This window comes from Nycticebus coucang, chromosome 6 (genome assembly GCF_027406575.1).
Source record: "Nycticebus coucang isolate mNycCou1 chromosome 6, mNycCou1.pri, whole genome shotgun sequence".
Classification (NCBI taxonomy): domain Eukaryota; kingdom Metazoa; phylum Chordata; class Mammalia; order Primates; family Lorisidae; genus Nycticebus; species Nycticebus coucang.
Window position 1 is genome coordinate 19,765,853 of NC_069785.1, and position 26,220 is coordinate 19,792,072.

At 40.0% G+C, this 26,220-nt stretch overlaps 1 protein-coding gene across 4 annotated transcripts; it reads left to right on the forward strand.

Annotated features, from left to right (window-relative positions):
- Nucleotides 1–120: 120 nt before the first annotated feature.
- Nucleotides 121–25,937, forward strand: PPP2R3C (protein phosphatase 2 regulatory subunit B''gamma). Of its 4 annotated transcripts, none has more exons than XR_008380663.1 (14): nucleotides 121–432; nucleotides 899–934; nucleotides 3,495–3,622; nucleotides 8,492–8,596; nucleotides 9,234–9,346; nucleotides 10,024–10,121; nucleotides 11,579–11,649; nucleotides 13,477–13,609; nucleotides 15,386–15,441; nucleotides 15,519–15,594; nucleotides 16,355–16,491; nucleotides 20,594–20,731; nucleotides 23,629–23,918; nucleotides 25,632–25,767. XR_008380663.1 is itself a non-coding variant. In XM_053594451.1 (14 exons), exons 1-14 carry the CDS (start codon nucleotides 375–377, stop codon nucleotides 25,818–25,820), a joined length of 1,398 nt encoding a protein of 465 aa, XP_053450426.1. In that variant the 5' UTR covers nucleotides 173–374; the 3' UTR covers nucleotides 25,821–25,937. The 4 variants fall into 4 exon arrangements, 3 of the variants coding, with proteins under 3 accessions (XP_053450426.1, XP_053450427.1, XP_053450428.1); XM_053594451.1 differs by having other exon boundaries at nucleotides 173–432; nucleotides 23,629–23,688; nucleotides 25,632–25,937; XM_053594453.1 differs by having other exon boundaries at nucleotides 188–432; nucleotides 797–934; nucleotides 23,629–23,688; nucleotides 25,632–25,937.
- Nucleotides 25,938–26,220: the final 283 nt, after the last annotated feature.

Sequence of the window (26,220 nt, forward strand, 5' to 3'; positions counted from 1 at the left end):
GAGTCACGTGATGCGCCCGCACTAGAGTCCCGCAGTGAATAAAATCGCGGGCTTTATTCTGAGTCCCGCAGTGAATAAAATCGCGGGCTTTATTCTGGCTTTTAAAATCAGGCGTGGTGTGGTTGGGATGACTCCCTTAAGAAGATCACTTTCTGTTTCTTTCGCGTCTGCCTTTTCCCGTGGGCGTCGTCGCCAGGTCCTCTGCGGTAGATGTAGTTTTTAACCTGGTCATCAGGCACTTCCGCCCATGTCCAAGATGGCGCCTGCGTCGCGGGCCTAACGTTCACGGGGTCTGTCGGGGTCTGACGTGTGAGCCGGTAGGGGTGGAGCGGTAGTAAACAGCAAATGCAGGCGCTGCTGCGCGGGAGTCGGCCATGGACTGGAAAGAAGTTCTTCGCCGGCGCTTAGCGACGCCCAGCACCGGTCCAAACAGTGAGTTTGGGAGGGGCCGCTTGTTGGGATAGCCCGGCCCTAAGCTCTTAGAGATGGGGGGAGAATGAGGAGGAGCAATTGGGAGCCACAGTTTCGGCTTCTGCAGAAGCTGCTGATAAAGGAGGCGGAGTGGAACGTGGTTTATCGATCCAGAGAGGTTCGACCCCAACTTCCCTGAGAAAGAATCTACGGGAACGAAATGCTTAGCCTTAGTCACAGACTTCCATGGTCTTAATGTAAACTTATGAGGAATATTTGAGAACCCCGGCTCCAACAAGTCTTCGACCCCACCAGGATTTATAATTCATTGATTCTGCCGCCTTTTTGCTGACACACTTTTTGTTTCCTTCCTAATCCATTTTAGATTTCACAGACCATTTTCTTTTGGTCTCTTCCCCTCTCCTTCATACTCGCTTGTTAACTAATTTGGTTAAATCTGTCTTTCCTCTTTAACACCCGCACTCAGAGCTCCTGAAAGTGCCCGGAGAAAAACAGAACCATGGTGAGTTGTGTCACTTTTAATCCATGTCATCTAATCTAAAGAAGGTGTTTTGGTCGGGTCCACTGTGTTTCCCTAGACACTCACTCCTCAACACTCAAAGCTTCTCATCTCCCAGACTTCCCATCTGTCCGATCTACTCCTTACCTTCAGATGAACTTGTTTCTTTTGAATGCATAAGGTGTCCCAAGTCTCCCCTAAAGTCGCTGTACATAGGGAAAATAGGAAATTGTAGCTAAAAGTATCTTTAATTACAAAATATTCATTACAAAATTTTACAGAGAGGTGGCCAACACGTAGAGAATTGTTTGTGCTAGGTCCTATTTTTGCCTTTTCTAGGATGGACTCCTGCAGTTGTGCCCTGTCCTGCATCATCAATTTTTCTTTCTTAATCTTTTCAATTAGTATGTAAACATGCTAGTATTTCGCCTGTCTTAAAACTTTTTTTTTCTTTGAGACAGTGTTATTCTGTTGCCCTGGGTTGAGTGGCGGTGGTTTCTTCATAGCTCAGAGGAACCTCACAGACTCTTGGGCTTGAGCAATCCTTTTGCCTCAGCCTCCCCAGTAGCTGGGACTAGGGGCACCTGCCACTATGCCAGGCTAGTTTTTTCTATTTTTAGTAGAGACACAGGTCTCACTCTTGTTCAGTCTGGTTTCGAACTCCTGAGCTCAAGCAATCTGTGTGTCTCAGCCTCCCAGAATGCTAGGAATACAGGCATGAGCCACCACACTCAGCCATCTTAAACTTTCTTGATTTAATTCCCATCTCTATTTAATGCCTCTATTTTGTTTCCGTTATACCAACACTTACTAAAAGAGGTGTGATTAAATCTGTGTTTGTCTCTAATTCCTGCTTGTTAAGACTCATCAGTGACTTCCATATTGTTAAATCCAATGGTCAGTTGTCAGTCCTCATTTTACTTACAGAATTTTGTGGTTTTCTCCAGTAGCTCTGACCACAGTAAAGATATTAAATTACAGGTTTGGTCCAAGGTTAAAAATTAACATGGGAGATGTAGAAGAAATGCAGTCCTAAAAGGAGTTCAGGTAAACAAATACAGGCTTATTGGAAGTGAGAGGAGAAAGGAAAAAAAACCTTTGCGAAAATAGACCACAGAATTCAAGATCTTGCAGGGGTCCTCAAACTATGGCCCGCGGGCCACATGCGGCAGTGTGATTGTATTTGTTCCTGTTTTGTTTTTTTACTTCAAAATAAGATATGTGCAGTGTGAGTAGGAATTTGTTCATAGTTTGTTTTTTTAAAAACTATAGTCCTGCCCTCCTATGGTCTGAGGGGACAGTGAATTGGCCCCCTATTAAAAAAGTTTGAGGACCCCTGTTAGTGAGTCTGAAGTCTCAAGTGCAAGTATTATGGCAGTGAGGGTTTGAATGACCAGAAAGGATGATCTGAGTATATCAGAGTTTAAGTTTCAGAAAAGAAGCAAATAAGATCTGGGATCATGCCATAGAACTAAGTGAAGTAGAAATGAAAGCCTTTAGAGTTGCAGGGCTCATTGTCATCCACATAAATGTTTATTTGTGGTAGATGGTAGCAGGGCTTCGTGAAGACTGCTATGCACCACTCACTGTGGTCCACAAATAAGTGAGGAGGACTGGCCTAACGAGATAGCCACGTCCCAGTAGCAGGCAGGTTGGAGGGTAAGAGACCCCTCAGTTTTCAGCTTCAAACAGAGGAATTTTCTTATATTAGGCAGAGGAACAGTGATTATGAGGCTAAAACTCCATGAGGTTAAAGGCTGGGGCTGCTTGGTTCACTCTTCTGGTATCAGTTTTTAGTACAGTGCCTGCACATAGCAGGTGCTCAGTAAATTTTTTTTAAATTGAATGAAATAGGAACACTCTAGAAGTCTGTAGAGAAGCAATGACTTGAAGAGACTAGCTTTAGTGACAAACAGACGTAGAGGGAGCAAGCTCAGAAGTGGCTGAAGATTAGCAAGTTGTGGTGATTCACAGCTGTAATCCTAGCACTTTGGGATGCCAGGCAGGTGAACTGCTTGAGCTCAAGAGTTTGAGACCAGCTTGAGCAAGAGTGAGAACTTGTCTCTGTTAAAAATAGAAAAACTAGGGCGGCGCCTGTGGCTCAAGGAGTAGGGTGCCAGTCCCATATGCCGGAGGTGGTGGGTTCAAACCTAGCCCCAGCCAAAAAAAAAAAAAAAACCAAAAAAAGAAAAAGAAAAACTAGCCAGGTGTGGTGGTGGGCTCCTATAGTCCCAGCTACTGGGGAGGCTGAGGCAAGAGGATTGCTCAAGCCCAAGAGTTTGAGGTTGCTGTGAGCTATGAAGACACAAACAACCACTCTACCCAGGGAGACAGAGTGAGACTCTGTTTTAAAAAAAAAAAAAAAAAAGAAGTGGCCAAAGATGTAGGGGAGGCTGATTCAGTGGAGGTAGTGATTCTTAGAGTTTCAAGTTAGGTGCTGTTAAGGGTGAAGGTCTTTTTGGCACTGCAACTATTTTAATTAGGCTGTAGTATGTACAAAAATCTGAGTAAAGGTATTACTTGATTTTAAAAGTGTTTTTCTCTTAATCTGTTTTGTTACCAGAAAAAAAAAGTGAACAAGAATTAAAAGATGAAGAAATGGATTTATTTACCAAATACTATTCAGAATGGAAAGGTGGTAGAAAAAGCACAAATGAATTCTATAAGACCATTCCCCGGTTTTATTATAGGGTAAGTAGTATCGAAGCAAATGTCTTACAGAATTTATAAATGTAATTTTCTTTTTTTTTTTTTTTTGTAGAGACAGAGTCTCACTTTATGGCCCTCGGTAGAGTGCCGTGGCCTCACACAGCTCACAGCAACCTCCAACTTCTGGGCTTAAGCGATTCTCTTGCCTCAGCCTCCCGAGTAGCTGGGACTACAGGCACCCGCCACAACGCCCGGCTATTTTTTGGTTGCAGTTTGGCCGGGGCCGGGTTTGAACCCGCCACCCTCGGTATATGGGGCCGGCGCCTTACAGACTGAGCCACAGGCGCCGCCCTATAAATGTAATTTTCTAAATGGGGTCAGAATCTTATATTTAAAAAATATATAGCAGGTCCTTGCTATATTTATATTTTATATTATATATATTTATTTTATTTATTTTTGATACAGAGTCTCACTATGTCACCCTCAGTAGATTGCCATGGCATTACAGCTCACAGCAACCTCCAACTCTTGGGCTTAAGCAATTCTCTTGCCTCAGCCTACTAAGTAGCTGGGACTATAGGTGCCCGCCACAACGCCCAGCTATTTTTGTTGCAGTTGTCGTTGTTTAGCTGGCCAGGGCCAGGTTTGATCCTGCCAGCCTCGGTGTATGTGGCTGAGTGTATGGGCACCGCCATTTTCTTTTTTTTCTTTTTTTTTGTAGAGACAGAGTTTCACTTTATTGCCCTCGGTAGGGTGCCGTGGTGTCACACAGCTCACAGCAACCTCCAACTCCTGGGCTTAGGTGATTCTCCTGCCTCAGCCTCTCGAGTAGCTGGGACTACAGGTGCCCGCCACAACGCCCAGCTATTTTTTTTTTGTTGTTGCAGTTTGGCCGGGGCTGGGTTTGAACCCGCCACCCTCAGTATATGGGGCCAGCGCCCTGCTCACTGAGCCACAGGCGCCGCCTGGCACTGCCATTTTCTATATTCTTTAATCTTGAGCAAGATGAAACCTCATCTCTACTAAAAATAGAAAAAATTAGCCAGGCATGATGGCGCACATGAGCACAGGAGGCTGAGGCAAGAGGATCCCTTGAGCCCAGGAGTTTGAAGTTGCTGTGAAGCTATGATTTAATAAAAAAAAAAAAAAAACTTTGAGGGAAAAAAAAAAAGGAAGTTGCTGTGAGCTAGGCTGAGGCCATGGCACTTTAGCTAGGGTGATAGAGTGAGACTCTGTCTGAAAAAAGAAAAACTAAACATTTTGAATGCATTAAAATGAGTTGATATAAGTTGGCATAGGAACAAAAAGTTGTTACTTGCACCTTTTTGAACTATAGGCTTTTTCTTATCTCTCTCTTTTTTTTTTTTTTTGAGACAGAGTCTCACTATGTTGCCCTCAGTAGAGTGCTATGGCATCATAGCTGACAGCAACTTCAAACTCTTGGGCTTAAGTGATTCTCTTGCTCAGCCTTCTGACAGGCACCTGCCACAATGCCTGGCTATTTTTTGGTTGCAGTTGTCATTATTGTTTAGCAGGCCCAGGCCAGGCTCTAACCCGGCAGCCTCGGTATATGTGGCCAGCAACCTACTCACTGAGCTACAGACGCCAAACCTTCTCTTATTTATTATTTGCAATAGTTGATCTTTTCTAAAATGGGCTTTTTCTTTCTAATTTTTATTATAAATATTAGTGAGTGTTGGAGTAAATTATTTTGTCATGTTTATGCCACTTTGATATAAGGTATAAAAATTTTGTACAAGGCTAAACTGAAAAATAGATTGAGAATAGATATCTTAAAGAGTTTCACTTAATTATGTTTTCTCTTGGCAAAACTTTTCTAAAGACATCTTTGAAGGGGAGTATAGACAAAACAGTAAGACCTTAAGAAAGCTATTCATCGGCTGAGCCCCTGTAGGTCAGTGGTTAGGGCGCCGGCCATATACACCAGGGCTAGTGGGTTCAAACCCAGCCTAGGCCTGCTAAACAACAATGACAACAACAACAAAAAAATAGTCAGGCGTTGTGGCAGGCGCCTGTAGTCCCAGTTACTTGGGAGGCTGAGGCAAGAGGATTGCTTTAGCCCAAGAGTTTGAGGTTGCTTTGATGCCATGGCATCTTAGCAAGGGCGACATAATGAGACTCTGTCTCAAAAAAAAAAAAAAAAAACTTTATGCTCTGGCTACTGGTGCTGAACACCTGTGGTCCCTTTGGGAGGCTGAGGTGGGAGGCTCCCTGGAGCCCAGGAGTTCAAGACCAGCCTGGACTACATAGCAAAACTCCTTAAAAGAAGAAGAAAGCAAGCTATTTCTACCTGAAAGTGAAGTTAAGATCTATTTAGTATTATGTAAAATGGTTACCACTTTCGAATCTTAGCTGATGTCTCTTGAACCTGTTATCTTCTATAACTATTAATTATAACATTTACAAAGGTAGTAAACATTTTTAGCTGGCATTCTTATGAGTAAGGTATTAATACGAGTTATCCAGATGTTGAAATATTTCTTCAAATATAAATTTTTTTCATATGAACATACTAGAAATCTTTCTGTAATACTTTATGCTTCCCAGGCTTTTAAGAATTACATGACTAGGGGCGGCGCCTGTGGCTCAATGAGCAGGGCGCTGGCCCCATATACCGAGGTTGGCGGGTTCAAACCCAGCCCCAGCCAAACTGCAACAAAAAAATAGCCGGGCATTGTGGCAGGTGCCTGTAGTCCCAGCTACTTGGGAGGCTGAGGCAGGAGAATCGCCTAAGCCCAAGAGTTGGAGGTTGCTGTGAGCTGTGTGACGCCACCGCACTCTACCGAGGGCAATAAAGTGAAACTCTATCTCTACAAAAAAAAAAAAAAAAAAAAGAATTACATGACTAGAATATATGGAAAGAAGAAAAAGAAAAATTAGCTAAGTAAGCTGATATTCTTTCACAATACATCACCCAAAGATGTACATTAAAAATTTTACATAAATCCTAAATATTTCTGTGGGCAAGTATGTGTTTTTAATAAAAATGGGGTATCGTACATACTTTTCCTGTTTTTTTAATTTCATACTTAAATAGAGGTAACTAGACAACTGAATTGGGGTTTGTTTTTGTTTTTCCTCTTCCTTGGCTCTTCACTATGAGAACGTAAGAATTTTATTTTTTTAAGACAGGGTCTCTTGTCTGGGCTAAAGTACAGTGGAATCATCATAGTGCACTGCAACCTCCAACTTCTGGGCTCCAATGAACCTCTTCCCTCAACCTCCCGAATTGCTGGAACTAAAAGCATTACCACCTCATCTAGCTAATTCTTTTTTATAGAGACAGGATCTCACTATGTTCCTCAGGCTTATCTTGAACTCTTGGCCTCAAGTGATTCTCCCACCTCTACTTCCCAAAGTGTGTATGCCACTGCAACCAGCTGACAAGTGAATATTTTCATAACCTAGGGAAGAAGAAAAGAAATTGACATTTATTGAGTGTGTTAGTACTGCAGAGCATTTTATCTCATTTAACCTGGATACGAATGGTGTGACCCCGTTCCTGAGCCCAGCACTGAACTTTTTTGTACTTTCCAGGACCAAACCTTTGCCATCTCTTTCTGGTTACTGAGGGAATACCCTTTTTCCTGTCTTTTTGTCTCTTCTGTCTGTAACTATTTCCAGATCCCTGATGATTTCCTGTCTGCAGCTATGGATTTGTTAAAAGTTCTTAGTAGCTGTGGATTTGTGAAAAGTCCTTTCCCTTTGTCTTCTTTCTCTACGTGATTCTACTGCTTCAGGGAAACCATATATCTTCAGTCATCACTTTTCTAGTTAGCTGGAGTTAACTAACCACTGGAATAGTCTCAGTCATCCCCAATCCTAGCTCCCCACTTCCACTCGTAATGTTTTTTCTTTCTCCAGTCCTTTTGATGGGAGGGATAACACTTAGAAATGAAAAGTGAAGGCAGCACCTATGGCTCAGTGAGTAGGGCGCCAGCCCCATATACCGAAGGTGGTGGGTTCAAACCTAGCCCCGGCCAAACTTCAACAACAATAAAAAATTAGCCGGGCGTTGTGGCAAGTGCCTGTGGTCCCAGCTACTCGGGAGACTGAGGCAAGAGAATGGCCTAAGCCCAAGAGCTGCACTCTATCAAGGGCGACAAAGTGAAACTCTGTCTCCAAAAAAAAAAAAAGGAAAGAAAGAAATGAAAGGTGAAGACCATAACCCCAACTTGACTAAGGCCTACAGAGGCACCATTAATGGGGCAAATATGTAGGAAAAGAAAAAAATCCATAAAGCAAATTGTTGTAAGTCAGGTTGGAATGAGTTATTCTAAAGCCCTGATTATGGAAATCACCCCAGTTTGGTAAACTCCCTACGTCAGAGGCCAACATTATAGACACTGGCTTGACTATCTCCAAGAAGGAAGGTGATCCAGTCTCATCAGGCATGTTTTCCTAAGATTGTCAATCTTTAGCTAGTCCTAATTTAATTCTGTATCAGTTTGAGGTGAAAGCTTAAATATACTTTAAAATACAGCTTTAAAAATATAGAATGATAGCTGGGCTTTGTGGTGGGCGCCTATACTTGGGAGGCTGAGGCAAGAAATCACTTCAGCCCAAGAATTTGAGGTTGCTGTGAGCTATGACGCCATGGTACTCCACCAAAGGTGACATGAGACTCTGTCTCAAAAAAAAAAAATATATATATATGTATATATAAAATGAGACATAGAATAGAGTATTTAGGGCAGAGATCGGGCCTTGCTGATCACTGAGTTGTCTGTAAGATCTATTTTTGTTAAATGAATGTAAAGCAAAATTAAAGTGCGATATAAGAGAGAATTTGAGGCAGTAGCACATAGTTATTTTATGAGGCCATATACATTTTACATGATCCAATAGTCGAAAATTTACATGTAGAAATTTATAATATATTTCTAGCTGCCAGCTGAAGATGAAGTCTTACTACAGAAATTAAGAGAAGAATCCAGAGCTGTCTTCCTACAAAGGAAAAGCAGAGAACTATTAGATAATGAAGAATTACAGGTAAGAATGGCCAAAAAATTGCTTTAGATGTTGACCATTTGTATTTTGTACTTAAAATCATGCAGGGTCTTATAGTGCCTGATGGAGTCGGTATTGCAGAGTGTGGTACTGCACAGCCTCTGAAGCAGTGGTTCCCACCAGAATCGGCTGCTGATCTTGCATGGGCCATGTCCCTCAAGCATACTGTTATTTGTTTGGTCTGTTTATTTTTTTTTTTAAGTCCCTAGATGATTCTAATACACTGCTGAAGTTGAGAACCATACTGCTATATATACTGAAGTTGAGAACTTATACTGCTATAAGGTCAGCCTGCAGAAGTTCAAATCCTAGCCCTGCTATATAATTTTAGAAATGAACTTAGCATCTCTGTACTTCAATTCTCATGTATAAAGCAGGGATAACTACCTACATCACATAGTGGATTAGAGTCAATGTATATGAACACTTAGAAGTTAGTAGGCACTCAATAAATGTTACTTTTTTTTTGTCATCAATAATCAGAAAGATAATAGGGTATGACATTCATCTTAATACTAACTGCCATCATACTATCATTTTAATGTAAATGACACATTGAACTACATTTTAAAATCTTGTTTTTAACTTATACCATCTTTATTTTCACAATTCTTTTAAGAACTTATGGTTTTTGCTGGACAAACATCAGACACCCCCTATGATTGGAGAGGAAGCAATGATCAATTATGAAAATTTTTTGAAGGTTGGTGAAAAGGCTGGACCAAAGTGCAAGTAAGAATAATTTATAAAGGATTATGCTATGTTAAGCCTTTTATATGCCTGAAATGTTGAAAATTGAAGTCAATGATATGATATTTGGATCAACTTTAGTTACTAATGAAATTTAATAAAATTATTTACAGTCAAGAAGAAATTGGCTAGGCACAGTGGCTCATGCCTATAATCCAAGCACTCAAGGAGACCAAGGCTGGAGGATCCCTTGAGCTTAGGAGTTTGAGACCAGTCTGAGCAAGAGCGAGATACTGTCCCTACTAAATATAGAAAAATAGCCAAGCACTGTGGCAGGCGCCTGGTAGTCCCAACTACTCAGGGGGCTAAGATAGGAGGATCACTTGAGCCCAGGAGTCTGAGGTTTCTGTGAGCTAGGCTGAGGCCACAGCATTCTAGACTGGGCAGCAAGAATGAGACTATGTCCCCCCCCAAAAGAAATTACATTGATCCGAGTTATTAAAAGAAATAAAATAGTTTATATGACACTTTAAAGTTTTCATTCTTAAGAGAATATGAAGTGTATGACTTAATATTTTGTTTTAAACTATAAGTGAATACTATAGTTAACAGATTTATTTTGATTTTTGCTTATGTGAATTTATACTGTTGTTTGCTAATTTATATAGAAATTATTTTTATGTTGGCAGATCATTTTAATCTTTATTTCCTTTTCTTAGGCAATTTTTCACAGCAAAAGTCTTTGCTAAACTCCTTCATACAGATTCATATGGAAGAATTTCCATCATGCAGTTCTTTAATTATGTTATGAGAAAAGGTGATTCATTTTTATTGTGCTTAAACACCTCCTTTGTGGGAATCAAGTAGGTTTTTGGTCTGTGCTTTTATAGTATTTCTTCTATGTGAATTAACTCTCTTACTTAGTTTGAGGAGATTTTCTTATCTTTTGTCTAAGATTTATTATACTCTTATTATGAGTCTCTTGTGGAGCTTACTAGAAGCTGTGATTTTCTGCTATAAATTTGGGTTCATTATCATTTAAAAAAAGAAACCCTTGGCTCGGCGCCTGTAGCTCAGCGGCTAGGGCGCCAGCCACATACACCAGAGCTGGCGGGTTCAAACCTAGCCCGGGCCTACCAAACAACAATGACAACTAGAACAAAAAAAAAATATCTGGGCATTGTAGCAGGCACCTGTAGTAGTCCCAGCTACTTGGGAGGCTGAGGCAAGAGAACCGCTTAAGCCCAAGGGTTTGAGGTTGCTGTGAGCTGTGCTGTCGTACTCTACCAAGCATACCTTTGGGAATCTGTAAGTATTAATCTACTTTTAATAACAACAACAACAAAAAAAAAACCTTATTTTAAAGACAGCAGCAAACTAGAAATATCAAAGGCTAAACCAAGAGTTTTAAAGTATGATGATTTGAAATAATTTTATTTTTATTATTTATTTATTTATTTATAAACAGAGCCTCAAGCTGTCACCCCTGGGTAGAGTGCCGTGGCATCACAGCTCATAGCAATCTCCAACTCCTGGAGATGCCACGGCACTCTACCCAGGGGTGACAGCTTGAGGCTCTGTTTCTAAATAAATAAATAAGCGATTCTCTTGCCTCAGCCTCCCAAGTTGCTGGGACCACAGGCGCCCACCACAACACCCGGCTATTTTTTGGTTGTCGTTATCGTTGTTGTTTGGCAGGCCAGGGCTGGATTTGAACCCACCAGCTCTGGTATATGTAGCCGCTTGAGCTACAGGCGCCAAGCCTGAAATAAATTTATTGGTAATTTTATTTCACCAGTATGTTACAGGTTGAGTTGCCTAGAAGGATAGTTTCAAACCCACAACTTAGCTCCATTTTAAGGAGCTTCTAATAAACAACTTGGAGCTATGATTCCTATAAATGCCATAATTATCTGTGAAATCCTATTGTGTACTATCTTTAGTACTTGGTTGCTATAATTAACTGACAGCAGCTTCACTGCAGCCATTATACCATCTGTCCCTGTTTGGGGGAACACTAAGTTTAATCAGTAAAGAACAATATCTTTAAGGGCGTCAATTTTATTATAAGTTTAGTCATGGTAGAATTTTTGAAATTTGCCATTTTATATTTTTTTGTGTCAAGCAATTTTGGGATTACTGATTCTATGGGATGTGTGAAAAGCAATATGTTATTGGATTAGCTTGTCTCAAATTAAGTTCTTTATCTCCTTTTTCCATACATATACCAAGAAATAGATCCTAATACTTAAATTTCATTTCCTTGTTTGTCAGTTTGGCTTCATCAAACAAGAATAGGACTCAGTTTATATGATGTTGCCGGGCAAGGGTACCTTCGAGAATCTGTAAGTATTAACATACTTTTAATAACTGTTACAGATACCAAAATGTTAACTGTAGTTACCACTGGGTGTTGGGATTACAGGTGATTCTTGTTTTGTTCTGTTTCTGTTTTTATGGGAGTTTCTTTTTGCTTTTGCAAACATTGATTATTAAAAAAATTGTAATGTATATTGGCCATAAAAATTCATTTTTAGATTCTTTTTGTCCAACCATTAAAATAGGCCTTTTAAGGCTGGGGTCAGTGGTTCATGCCTGTAACCCCAGCACTCTGGGAGGCCGAGGAGGATTGCATGAGCACACAGGTTCGAGACCAGCCTGAGCAAGAGCAAGACCCTGTCTCTAAAAAATAGCTGGGTGCTGGCTTGGCACCCGTGGCTGAAGCAGCTAAGGCGCCAGCCACATACACCTGAGCTGGCAGGTTCGAATCCAGCCTGGGCCTGCCAAACAACAATGACAGCTGCAACCCAAAAATAGCCAGGTGTTGTGGCGGGCGCCTGTAGTCCCAGCTACTTGGGAGGCGGAAACAGAAGAATCACTTGAGCCTAGGAGTTGACGGTTGCTGTGAGCTGTGATGCTACAGCACTCTAGGGTGACAGCTTGAGGCTCTGTCTCAAAAAAAAAAAAAAAAAAATAGCCGGATGTTGTGGTGGGTGCCCATAGTCCCAGCTACTTGGGAGGCTGAGGTAAGAGGATGGCTTTGAGCCCAGGAGTTTGAGGTAGGAGTTTGAGGTTGCTGTGAGTTATGACACCACAGCACTCTACTGGGGGCAAGAAAGTGAGACTCTGTCTCAAAAAAAAAAAAAGAACATGTGAACTACCTTGAGTGAGTAGTTCTAGCTTATAGCAACGTCTTCCTGTAGCATATGTCACTGTATTTCCCTCAGAATTTTAAAATATGCTGATACACCCCTGTGCATTCATTCTATAGCACTCCTGGGGCACCTGGGTGTGCAATTTTGACACTGTGGAAATACCTTTCACATTGTTATAGGTGAGAGTATCAATGCCTGTGGCCTTTATGGGAAGGTAGAAAGTTTGCCATTGTCCATCAAAATTATACATGTGCATATGCTTCAACCCAGTAGGTCTACTTAGCAGGAATTATATTCTATATTCTTCCACAATATCTATGAATAAAAAATTACCTTAGCCCTTAGTATTGTTTAATGTAGCAAAAGATTAGAAATAACCTGAATGTCCATTAATAGAGGCCTAGTTAGATTATGGTATATTTATATTATGAAATAATATAGCAATCTAGAATAGTAGAAACTGAAAGTCAATATAGAATGACTATAATGGTATATTAAACGATAAAAGCAATTTTCATGGTATATTGCTACATCTTGTGTAAAAAGAGGGAAATCTTTTTACATCTTGTGTAAAAACACACACATGTAATTTTGTATGTATGTATTAGCGTATATTTGCATCATTTATTTTTGGAAAACTACAATAGAAGTTGATAAATGGGGAGAAGAAATAGGTAAAAGAATTTTTTTGGCCTGGGCCAGGCTTGAACCCACCACTTCCAGTATATGGGGCTGGCGCCCTACTCCTTTGAGCCACAGGCACGGACGGGTGAAAGACTTTTTAATGAGTACCTTTTTATTCCTTTTGCATTTAGAACTATGTAGACTGTATTACTTTTTTTAAAAAATACATTAAAATTTTAAATAGTTTCACCACTAACATAGTCATGAATTTATTTCATCATAATATATTAATGCTAAGTAATTTTTAGGACTGAAATTTATATTCTGGTATCTAATGAAGACTCGAGATTAGATGTTTTCATACTGTAATGTTTTATTTTGTTTTATTTTCAGGATTTAGAAAACTACATATTGGAACTTATCCCTACTTTGCCACAATTAGATGGGCTGGAAAAATCCTTTTACTCCTTTTATGTGTGTACGGCAGTTAGGAAGTTCTTCTTCTTTTTAGACCCTCTAAGAACAGGTAAAAAAAAAAAAAAAACCTTATCTAACATAGATAATATTACATCCTAGTGATAGAGAAAAGTCTTGAAAAATGGTGTTTACTTTCCTAATGTGCCATCACCATTAATAATCTGGCAAATCTCAAGCGGGTAGAAAAGTACAAAAAAAAAAAAAGCAAGAGTTGGGCAGCGTCTGTGGCTCAGTGGGCAGCCGGCCCCATATACCAAGGGTGGCAGGTTCAAACCCGGCCCCAGCCAAACTGCAACAAAATAGCGCCTGTGGTCCCAGCTACTCAGGAGGCTGAGGCAAGATAATTGCCTAATTCTAGGAGTTGGAGGTTGCTGTGAGCTGTGACATCACAGCACTCTTATCAAGAGCGACAAAATGAGACTCTGTCTCTACAAAACAAACAAAAAAAAAAACACAGCAGCACCAATTATTCTGAGACAGTTTGCTGTCCCTGATACATGACATGTATGATGAAAAATAAGCATTTGGGGATATAGGAACAAATCAGCCATGATGTATTCTTCTCTCTCTTAACTATCCTATCTGGGAATCAGATTAGTAAGTATGGCTTCATTAACAGTATGCTTTATTAACATTATTAACCTGCCCAGACTTAAATACATGTAACTAGGACAGAGAAGGCCCAAATCAAAGTCCTCAATTCTTCTGTACTTGAAAGTCCAGCCATGAGTCCAATCACAGCACATAGTAGGTAACAATCTTTTCTTTGGCAGTTTTTGGCCGGGGCTGGGTTTGAACCCGCCACCTCCGGCATATGGGGCCAGCGCTCTACCCCTTTGAGCCACAGGCGCTGCCCCAGGTAACAATCTTTTTAAAACTCCTCCATTATAGGCACATACATACACAGCTTTTCTGATTTTTTTTTGCAGTTTTTGGCCAGGGCTGGGTTTGAAGCTGCCACCTCCAGTATATGAGGCCTGTGCCCTACTCCTTTTGAGCCACAGGCATTGCCCACATACACAGCTTTTCATTTTTAAATTTTATAAAATAGCTATTTTGACTATTTATGATGTACTGTACTAAGCATTTTGCATGGATTCTTTTCGTTTTCTTCTTATAACCTCATAAAGGTATTATTATTGTCCACATTTTATGTGAGAGGCAACTGAGACCTAGCTAGATTATATATGTAGAAGTGACATTCACACTCCCGCACACTCTGTCTGCTCTTAACCACACCTCTATATTGTTTCCTGTTCCAGAACCAAAGAAAATTAGAGACAATCTCCTTATTTACCAGCAATATCATATCTATTAATCACAAAATATTCAATATAACATTTTTAGAAATCTGATAATTTTCTAGAAATTATTAATTTCAGAAAGAATTTACTGCTTTTCTTTAGATTTATAGATTTGGGGGTATACAGGTAGATACACAAAGTACAGACTTTATTAAATGTAGCATAAGATCTAGAAGCCTTAAAATATCAACTGTGATTGCTCTTTTTAAAAACTGAGCTGGATAGCTCAGTGCCCGTAGCTCAGCTGTTAGGGCACCAGCCACATGCACCAAGGCTGGTGGGTTCGAACCTGGCCTAAGCCTGCTAAACAAACAGACAAAAAAAAAAAAAAATAGCTGGGCATTTTGGTGGGCGCCTGTAGTCCTAGCTACTAGGGAGGCTGAGGCAAAAGAATCACTGGAGCCCAAGAGTTTGAGGTTGCTATGAGCAGGGCAACATAGTGAGACTGTCTCAAAAAAAGAAAAATTGAACTGGTCTTGTTCTTGAAATTAACTAATTGTGTTTCTTTATGTTCTTTAAAGGGAAGATAAAAATTCAAGATATTTTAGCATGCAGCTTCCTAGATGATTTATTGGAGGTAAATGTTTTTAAAATACGTTAATTACATCCCTTGACAATTACTATCTTCTCAGTGTGTCTCTGCGTTCCTTTTAGCTAAGGGATGAAGAACTGTCCAAGGAAAGTCAAGAAACAAATTGGTTTTCTGCTCCGTCTGCCCTAAGGGTTTATGGTATGTTCTTATCACAGTGCTAAAATTTGAATTATCTTCCCCTCAGGTCACTGGTGTTCAAGAGGACAGTTTCATACAGAGGCTATGAAGATTTAAAATAAATATTCTGCTTACTTAAAAGTGTAAAATTCTAATTTCCTAAAATTTACTTGTTTTAACTTTTTTTTTTTTTTGCCTCATTTAAGTTACTATTCTCTTACTTTTCAATAGAACAATGTAAGTTGATCCTTTTTTGTTGAGTTAGGAGCATCATATGAACATCAACTATTGTCTTGCTTTGTTATAAAATGTTCCCAAGGTCCATAGAGAGAGGTGTTCAAGGATTGGTTTGCTCTTCTATTGAATGTCATTATCCTGTTGGATGGTCTTCTGACTCCTGTAGGCATTCTTGACCTCTACTTTCAAGTGCTAACTTTGCAAATGCTTTTCAGTGCGTTTGACTCTTACCCTCCATTTAATTTAGAAACCCTAGAAATGTTCTAAGAGGTTGCAAACTGAAAAATAATGATGTAAGTGAAACAGCCCAAAGGCCTCCTTCATGTGGGTTTCCTTTGACTGCTTCTAACTTAACAGTTGTTCTGATTGAGACCAGAAAGATAGCTGATTTTATTACGCATAGGTCACTACCCTAACCATAATGTGATTAAATTTAAAAATAAAATATTAACCAATAAAAAGAACTTTTTGTTACTATTCTTTTATCTTTTCATTAAAATGTTATTTTGGTCATAGGTGTCCTTTTATTCTCTTTCTTCTCAAGGGCAGTATTTGAATCTTGATAAGGATCACAATGGCATGCTCAGTAAAGAAGAGCTCTCCCGCTATGGAACAGCAACCATGACCAATGTTTTCTTAGACCGTGTTTTCCAGGAGTGTCTCACTTATGATGGAGAAATGGTAATAGTTTAAATCTGCTAATAAGTTTTTGTTTTATCTTTTTGTGGTTTTTGGCCAGGGCTGGGTTTGAACCCGCCACCTCCAGCATATGGGGCCAGTGGCCTACTCCTTTGAGCCACAGGCACCGCCCACCGCTGGTAAATTTTAAAAATTTAGGCTCCCACAGTTTCCATAAGACCTTTTCTTTTTTTTTTTTTTTTTTTTCCAATGCTCATTTTATTTCAACAGTCAACTGTCCCGAGAGAAGAAACTGCTGATGTCACAGGTGATTCAGAAGCACCATTCTCTTCTTTGGGAGCTGCATCAGTACTTAGGAACTATAAGACCTTTTCTTGATGTGATATATCATTATTCACATCACCATGGAACAGTATCTTAAAAAGTATAAATTGATCAAATTACTTGAGATTCAGAACCTTTGATCTAAAGGTAAATGCACTTAAAAACATTTGCCTTGGGCAGCACCTGTGGCTCAAAGGAGTAGGGCACCAGCCCCATATGCCGGAGGTGGCAGGTTCAAACCCAGCCCCAGCCAAAAACTGCAAAAAACAAAAAAAAAAAAAACATTTGCCTTACGAGTTCCAGGGAAAGTAGAAAATTTTAATATTGCCAGTGCACCCGTTGTATAGGTTTGTGTAAATCCTATGGAATATTTATTTTCATATAAATGATTCAGTCGGGCAGTGTCTGTTGCTCAGTGGGTAGGGCGCTGGCCACATACACTGAGGCTGGTGGGTTCAAACCTGGCCTGGGCCAGCTAAAGCAACAATAACAACTGCAACAAAAAATAGCCAGGCGTTGTGGTGGGCGCCTGTAGTCCCAGCGACTTGGAAGGCTGAGGCAAGAAAATCACTTAAGCCCAAGAGTTTGAGGTTTCTATGAGCTGTGATGCAATAGCACTCTACTGAGGGTGACAGTGAGACTCTGTCTCAAGAAGGAAAATTCTAAGTAGCACTTTCATTAATAAATCACCATTCTTGCTATTAAAAACATGTATTAAGGGCGGCACCTGTGGCTCAAAGGAGTAGGGCGCCGGCCCCACATGCTGGAGGTGGTGGGTTCAAACCCAGCCCCGGCCATAAACTGCAAAAAAAAAAAAAAAAACCCCAAAAAAACATGTATTAAGAATCTGATAAATTTCCCAAACTAATGATGCTTAAGAAACAGTCATACGGGCGGCGCCTGTGGCTCAGTCGGTAAGGCGCTGGCCCAATATACCGAGGGTGGCGGGTTCAAACCCGGCCCCGACTGAACTGCAACCAAAAAATAGCCGGGCGCTGTGGCGGGCGCCTGTGGTCCCAGCTACTCGGAAGGCTGAGGCAGGAGAATCGCTGAAGCCCAGGAGTTGGAGGTTGCTGTGAGCTGTGTGAGGCCACGGCACTCTACCGAGGGCTATAAAGTGAGACTCTGTCTCTACAAAAAAAAAAAAAAACGGAAACAGTCATACTCTCACAAAAAAAAAAAAAGAAAGAAAAGAAAAAGAAACAGTCATACTCTCAGAAGAGAATGTGGTTTTACAAGTTTTTTTTTTTTTGCAGTTTTGGCCCTGGCTGGGTTTGAACTCACAACCTCCGGCATATACTCCTTTGAGCCACAGGCGCTGCCCGTAGTTTTACATTTTTTCATTTAGCTTTAATAGCAGTTTTTTAAATAATCCCATTGCTAGCCAACAGCAAAGGAAAAGGAGGGGGAAAGGCATAGAAAGTTTGCTTTGTGAAACCCACTGCTGTTGACAGTAAACAGTAAGGGGCTTGCATTATACTAACTCCTGGTGAATAAGAAAATCAGAGGCAACTAACAATGGAGACAGAGGGAGTTAGACTATGAAGCAGGGTTTTTTTTTTTTTTTTTTATGAGACACTTTTTTTGTCTCACTCTTACCCAGTGCAATGGAGTGCATGCAATGGTGTCATCATACAAGCTACTGGGTTCAAGCAGTTCTGCCTCAGCCTCCCAAGTAGCTGCTGGGACTATAGACATGCACCATCACGCTCAGCTAGTTTGTTTGTTTTTTTTTGTAGAGAGAGGTCTTGCTCTTGCCCAAGGGGGTCTCTCCCTTACTCAGGCTGGTCTCAAACTCCTGGCTTAAAGCAATCATCCCACCTCAGCCTCCTAAAGTGCTAAGATTTACAGGTGTGAACCATGGTACCTGGCCATAAGCTGCATTTCTTTAACTCTTTAAACTGTAATTTATACAGAAAAAAATTCTTAATTCTAGCCTAAAAAGTCTAGTCCAAGAATATGAAATTTTTTCTGAGTGACAATTTCAATTATTCTGCTACTTTTTACCTTACAATAAAAGGAAATCTATGAGTGTCACTTTTTTTCATAGGGAGACTTTTCTGTTCTCTTCATGTCTTTTTAACCTTCATTTGCATTCTTCTGCCCCTTTTATTTTGGATGAGAACTGTGTCAGTTCACTGTAGAATATCTGGCAGTCTCAAGACAGCTATTGGAAATCCTCTCATTTTATAAATTTTATTATTTATTTATTTACTTATTTTTGAGACAGAGTCTCACTCTGTCACCCTGAGTGGAGTTCCCTGGCATCATAGTTCACAGAAACCTCAAACTCTTGGGCCCAAGTGATCCTTCCTCTTGCCTCAGCCTTCCAAGTAGCTGGGACTATAGGCACCCACCACAATGCCTGGCTATTTTTAGAATGGGATCTCAGCTCGGCACCTGTGCAAACAGGTGGGTTAGAATCCAGCCCAGGCTCGCCAAACAACGATGGCTGCAACCAAAAAATAGCTGTATGTTGTGGCAGGCACCTTTAATCCCAGCTACTTGGAAGGCAGAGACAGGAGAATCGCTTGAGCCCAGGAGTTGGAGGTTCCTGTGAGCTGTGATGCCACAGCACTCTACCCAGGGTGACAGCTTGAGGCTCTGTCTCAAAAAGAAAAAAAAAGGGGGTCGTGCCTGTGACTCAGCGGGTAGGGCACTGGCCCCATATACTGAGGGTGGCGGGTTCCAACCCGGCCCTGGCCAAACTGCAACAACAACAAAAAAATAGCCAGGCATTGTGGCAGGCACCTGTAGTCCCAGCTACTCAAGAAGCTGAGGTAGGAGAATTGCCTAAGCCCAAGAGCTGGAGGTTGCCGTGAGCTGTAACACCACAGCACTCTACTGAGGGTGACAAAGTAAGACTCTGTCTCAAAAAAAAAAAAAAGAAGGAAAGAAAGAAAGAAATGGGATCTCACTCTTGCTCAGGCCGGTCTCTAATTCCTGACCTCAGGCAATCCACCTGCCTTGTCCTTCTAGAATGCTAGGATTAAAGGCGTGAGCCACCACCCTGGCATATGGGGCTGGCGCCCTACCCCTTTGAGCCACAGGCACCACCCCAGGTTTTCTCTTTTTAATAGAGACCGGGTCTCTCTCTTGCTCAGGCTGGTCTCCAACTTCTGAGTTCAAGCAACCCACCTGCCTCGGCCTCCCAGGATTACAGGTGTGAGCCATGTACCCTAAAATTTTTAAATAATATTTCAAAAACTTAATTTAAATGTATTGTTCTAGGCCACCCATGGTGAGTCACACCTGTAATCCCAGCACTTTATGAGGCCAAAGCAGGAGGATTGCTTGAGTCCAAGGGTTCAAGACCAGCTTGGGCAGCATAGCAAAATTGTCTCTACAAAAAAAATTGTTTTAAAAAATGAGCTGGGCCCATATGGTGGCATGAATCTGTAGTCCCAGCTACTTGGGAGACTGAAGCAAGATCACCTAATTTGAGGTTATGGTCAGTTATGACTGTCCTGTTGTACTGCATCCTGGACAACAGAGGGAGACTCTGACTCTAAAAAATAAAATGTTCGATAGCTTAGTCAGTGTCTTGTCTCCTTTAAAAGTATAATGAAAGAAAATTATGGTTTACCACAGCAAATTTCTCCCATAAGAAAATGAACTGTGTGCCTGAAACCTGTCCTGTATAAGTTACACATAGAATTCCTAGAAGACTAAGTGTACAAATGGATTTCTCTTTTCATATTAACTTAAAAAAATTAAATTTGCCACCTGTGATTGTAAAATAGCTTTATATTATCAGATAATCACTTGAAAAGTTAATTTTGACTAAGGCCTCTAAAGAATGTCATTTTCTTTCCTATAGGACTATAAGACTTACCTGGACTTTGTTCTTGCATTAGAAAACAGAAAGGAACCTGCAGCTCTGCAATATATTTTCAAACTACTTGATATTGAGAACAAAGGCTATCTGAATGTCTTTTCCCTTAATTATTTCTTTAGGGTAAGTGTCATGTGTGTAAATGAGTCATTGTTCCTGAAGATATGTTATACCATTTGTAGCCATCATGAGAGTCCCTTGTCATGACTGCTGTTTGGGAGGCCGAGGCAAGATGATTCCCTGAGCCTTAGAGTTTAAGGATTTACAAAATATTTCAGAAGGAAATCAAGTCTGCTTATAGAGTGTTTAATTTATAAAAATATAAATGGGCTAAATCAAAGCTGACTTCATTAGATGGAAGATGCTAAAAAAGTATGTGTATAAATACGTTAGGGACTGTACTAGCCATTAGAGATACAAATACATAAGATATTCTGTGCTTTGGTTAATCAAAAATTTGTGTGTAGACTTGGTGTCTGTGGCTCAAGTGGCTAAGGCGCCAGCCACATAAACCTGAGCTGGTGGGTTTGAATCCAGCTCGGGCCCCCCAAACAACAATGACAGCTGCAACCAAAAACAGCCAGGTGTTGTGGAAGGCGCCTGTGGTCCCAGCTACTTGGGAGGCAGAGGCAGGAGAATCGCTTGAGCCTAGGAGTTGGAGGTTGCTGTGAGCTGTGATGCCACGGCACTCTACCCAAGGTGACAGCTTGAGGCTCTGTCTCAAAAAAAAAAAAAAAAAAAAAAATTTGTGTTAAAATGGTAAGCTTTAATAAACAGTTCAGAAAAGGTAGCTCTTTTCTACAGAAGCTTTATAGGTTTTGGTAGTTGTAGATTCTTTTAATTGTCATATTGCAAAAAATAAAAATTGTTAAGCTATCAAGAATTGTGTGCTGCATTTCAGTGCAGAACAGATTTGTTGAAGCAATTATTTTGTGTCTTAGTTGGTCTTAGAGATTAAGATGATGGGCTCTGAAGTTGTATTTGTACAGGATAAGAATTTGCAACAGGTGTAAAGTAGAAATGTCTGCCCTTAACCTGAATGGTAACTTTTCAACTTCATTGCATAGTTTTGACCAGTAGAATTTACTCCATCATCATATGTTCATAGCTCATTTTTAGAAGATCATGTGATTTTTTATGTGGCTAAGATCAACTGGATCTTTTAAAATGATAAAAATGACATTTTGGGCTGGGCATGGTGGCTCGCACCTGTAAGAGACAGAGGCTCTGGAGACAGAGACTGAGGTGGGTGGGTTGCCTGAGTTCACAGGTTCAAGTCCAGCTTGAGCCAGAGTGAGACCTCATCTCTAAAAAAAGCCAGGCATTGTGGTGGGTGCCTGTAGTCCCAGCTACTCCAGAGGCTGAAGAAAGAGAATTGCTTGAGCCTCAAGTCCAGCTTGAGCCAGAGTGAGACCTCATCTCTAAAAAAAGCCAGGCATTGTGGTGGGTGCCTGTAGTCCCAGTACTCCAGAGGCTGAAGAAAGAGAATTGCTTGAGCCCAAGAGTTTGAGGTTCCTGTGAGCTATGATGCCATGACACTCTACCAAAGGCAACAAATGAGACTCTGTCTCAAAAAATAAAATAAAATAAAAATGACATTTTCACATCTTTGCCATAAGTCATTCCCCCCCACCCCCAATTTTTTCTTTCCATTTAATATTTGGGGGGCTGGGTGTAGTGGCTGTAGGAGGCTGACACAGGATCAAGACTAAGTTGGGCAACATAGCAAGAACCTTTCTCAAAAACAAATTTTTAAAAATATATGGTACTCTTTATTTGGTCTCTGAACTCATCCTTATGAGTTTCATAGTATACATATTTCATAATTGCATATTGAATTCCCTAAAAGACATTACATTATGATTTTTTTAGGCAGTAATGTCTACAGATATTTTATGGGTAAATTATAGTATTAGAATATATTGTTAAGGGCAGCTCCTGTAGCTCAGTGAGTAGGGTGCTGGCCCCATATACCGAGGGTGGCAGGTTCAAACACGGCCCTGGCTGAACTGCAACAAAAGAATATATTGTTAAAAAATGGAATGAATATGGGCTTACATCAATGGCCAACCTGATACCAACTCATAGAGATACCCCCACTTTTTTTTTTTTTTTTTTTAAAGATGTTCTTTTTTTGTTTTTTTATTTTTGGCCAGGGCTGGGTTTGAACCCGCCACCTCCGGCATATGGGACCGGCGCCCTACTCCTTGAGCCACAGGCACTGCCCCACACTTTTTTTTTTCTTTTGAGACAGAGTCTCACTATGGCCTCTCTGGTAGAGTGGCATCACAGCTCACAGCAACCTCAAACTCTTGGGCTTAAGCGATTCTTTTCCCTCAGGCTCCCAAGCAGCTGGGACTACAGGTGCCCACCACAACGCCCGGCTATTTTTTTGTTGCAATTATTATTGTTGTTTAGCTGGCCCAGGCCAGGTTCAAACCACCAGCCTGGGTGTATGTGGCCAGCATCCTACCCCCTGAGCTGTGGGCACTGCCAGGTGGCCCCGCTTTAGACAAACCTATTAAATGGAAAACAAAGTAAATACGTCTTGGAAATTAAACACTGAACTTTTCATAAAAATTTCTTTATAGCATCTTTTACTGAGAATTTTAAACTTTATTTAAAAAAATACTTTAAGAATATTTTATACATACATCTATTTCATCAATAGGTTTGGTTATGCAGATTAAAGTTGCTGGTGCTGAGGCTTACAACCCTGCGCTATTCATAGTCTTTGTACGTCAGTATCCTAGTGATAAAGCTGGGTCTGAATGGTATACTCTCTTATAATAGGGGAAGAGTCTGAAGGAGATCTATCCTCCTTTTTTTTCTATTCTATAGAAAGCAAAGTATAGAGTAGAAAGGAATATGGTATATTGATAGTCTTAAAAGAATGGTAAAGTTCTGAACAATATTTGTGGAAAATGGAAAGAGATCATAATAATTGTGAAGCCATATAAAAGAGAGGGGATACTGTATATTTTGTTTTTTATTTACAGATTTATTTTCACTAAATACAGGCCATACAAGAACTAATGAAAATCCATGGACAAGATCCTGTTTCATTTCAAGATGTGAAGGTTATGTTTTCCTTTAATTTACATAATATTACCACATACTATTACCATAATACCACCAAATAAATCATTTGTTGTATATAATTTTTTTTTTTTTTTTGGCTGGGCCAGGTTTGAACCCGCCACCTCCCATAGATGGGGCCTGCACCCTACTCCTTTGAGCCACAGGCGCTGCCCCCTGTACATAAAATTTTATGTGAAAGCACCTTCTCTGAAATACTATACTCAATCAGGTATTTGCTGTTAATTTGTTCTGAATTAATATCCAAATCATTAGAAACTGAGACTACATTTGGACTGATTGATTTATGTAGTTTATAATTTTAGCATTGTCAGCCTTGTGTTCTAATTGGAAACATTCATTTCATTTTAACTGAAAATGAAGGGAATCAGTATAGCCCAGCATCCTTTGGCAGTCTATTCCACTGTGAATGGAAATTTTTAACTTGGGAACTACTTCGGTTCAGGTACAAGATTATCTTTGATATCATATTAGGTTCAGGTACAAGATTATCTTTGATATCATATTAGATTTTAAAAGATACCAGTCCTACAACATGAAAACCACCACTACTTGAAAAACATGCTGCTACTTAAAATTTCTATAATGAGACTCACCAGCTCTGAAATAGCATTCAATATCCGGTTCCCATGTGGTTCAGGGTGGGTGACATCATAAAATACCCTGACCACTTTTAACCAAGTGTAAGATAAAGGGCTGTTTTGGTTTAATATGTGATATGTTTGAAACTTTGCAATAGGCTAAACAAGCCAATCTAGAAAAGGAAATTTTATAAAGATTAAAAACTTTTTAAAAATGTAATGTGCCTCCTTCAATGCTACTGAATAATCTTGAGTAATTTTACTTTTATACATAAAAGTTAGGGAAAAAATATGCTAATTCCTAGCCAAGAGTGGTGGCTCACACCTATAATCTTAGCACTTTGGGAGGCTGAGGCAGGTAGATTGCTTGAGCTAAGGAGTTGGAGACCAGTCTGAACAAAAGCAAGACCCCATCTCTACTAAAAATAGAAAAAAAACCTAACTAGGCATTGTGGTGGGCACCTGTATGTAGACCCAGCTAATTGGGAGGCTGAGGCAAGAGGATCACTAGAGCCCAAAAGTTTGACGTTGTGAGCAATGATGCCCTGGCACTTTACCCAGGGCAAGAGAGTGAGACTGTGTTTCAAAAAAAAAAAGAGGGTGGCACCTGTGGCTCAAAGGAGTAGGGTGCTGGTCCCATATGCTGGAGGTGGCGGGTACAAATCCAGCCCCAGCCAAAAATTGCCAAAAAAAAAAGAGAAAGAAAAAGAAAAAATGTACTAATCCTTGTTAATATTTACTTTGTGTATTTCACAATATAGGAGAGGTTCTTTTATCTGTTCCAGAAGTTTTAACACAATTTAGCATTATTCTGGATAACTAATTCTTTAATACTGACCAGACTTCCCTCCGTCCCTCCCCCATCCTAGGTCCAGAGTAAAAGGTTGACATGAATATTGGAAATGAAGCTTTGCCACTATCTCTGAAGCATTTAAATGTTTATTTTAACTGGGCCGAGGTTTTACTTTAAATATTAAACTAAGACCTTGTTTCACCACCAATAAGGCAACAGAAAAGCATAAGGAGTTATTTAACATGGATTCAGAGAACATTGCATTAGATAGTTCTGTCACTAATTAGCTACGTAGCCTGGATTAGATTAAACTCCGAGTCTTGGTTTCTAAATCATAAAATGAAGGACAACTACCACATAGCTAAGGAATCTTCCAATAAAATTGTATGGCTATAGGTAGAAAAAAGGAAATTGCCTCTTTGTTAAATGGAAAAGAAAAAAAGTATAACAAAAACTTTTCATGGAAGCTTAAACTGCAACCTTGAACTTCAGATCACTGTGTTAGAAATTAAGTGAATCAGATTTCATTGTATTTTTTTCTCTTTTGCAGGATGAAATCTTTGACATGGTAAAACCTAAGGATCCTTTGAAAATCTCTCTTCAGGATTTAATCAACAGTAATCAAGGAGACACAGTCACCACCATTCTAATTGATCTAAATGGCTTCTGGACTTATGAAAACAGGGAAGCTCTTGTTGCAAATGACAGTGAAAACTCTGGAGACCTTGACGATACATGATCTCTGAAAGACTAGACTGTCTTCATTACGATATGCTTGGATGCTGCTTACAAAACCTTTGAAGCAGAATCCTTAAAAATGGTCTAAATAAAATACTTCCTATGTCTAGAGAACACAGCAAATGTTTTGGTTACTAAAAGTGTGATTGCAACAGTTTGAAAGCACTAAGACCAAATAATACTTTTTGGGAGGCGGTAAGCTCCTAAAAACCTTCCATTTAATTCAAAAATGAGAAGTATGATTTGCTGTAGGTGGAAGGTATTCAGTTTAAATATGTGTAATCTTTAAAGTTTTCATGGAATATTTCTGACATTAGTCATTCAGAATTTCAATATTAGAGGAATTGTTTAAATTATTAATATGGTCAGTTAGCCTTCAGTCTTCTCCTAAAATATTACGT

Bases quoted from the DNA above. Each gene is read 5' to 3' on its own strand.
- PPP2R3C (XM_053594451.1), top strand. From the start codon at position 375: ATGGACTGGAAAGAAGTTCTTCGCCGGCGCTTAGCGACGCCCAGCACC. The intron at 935-3,494 runs GTGAGTTGTGTC...TTTTGTTACCAG, and splicing joins CGGAGAAAAACAGAACCATG to AAAAAAAAAGTGAACAAGAA. The intron at 23,689-25,631 runs GTTATGTTTTCC...TCTCTTTTGCAG, and splicing joins TTTCATTTCAAGATGTGAAG to GATGAAATCTTTGACATGGT.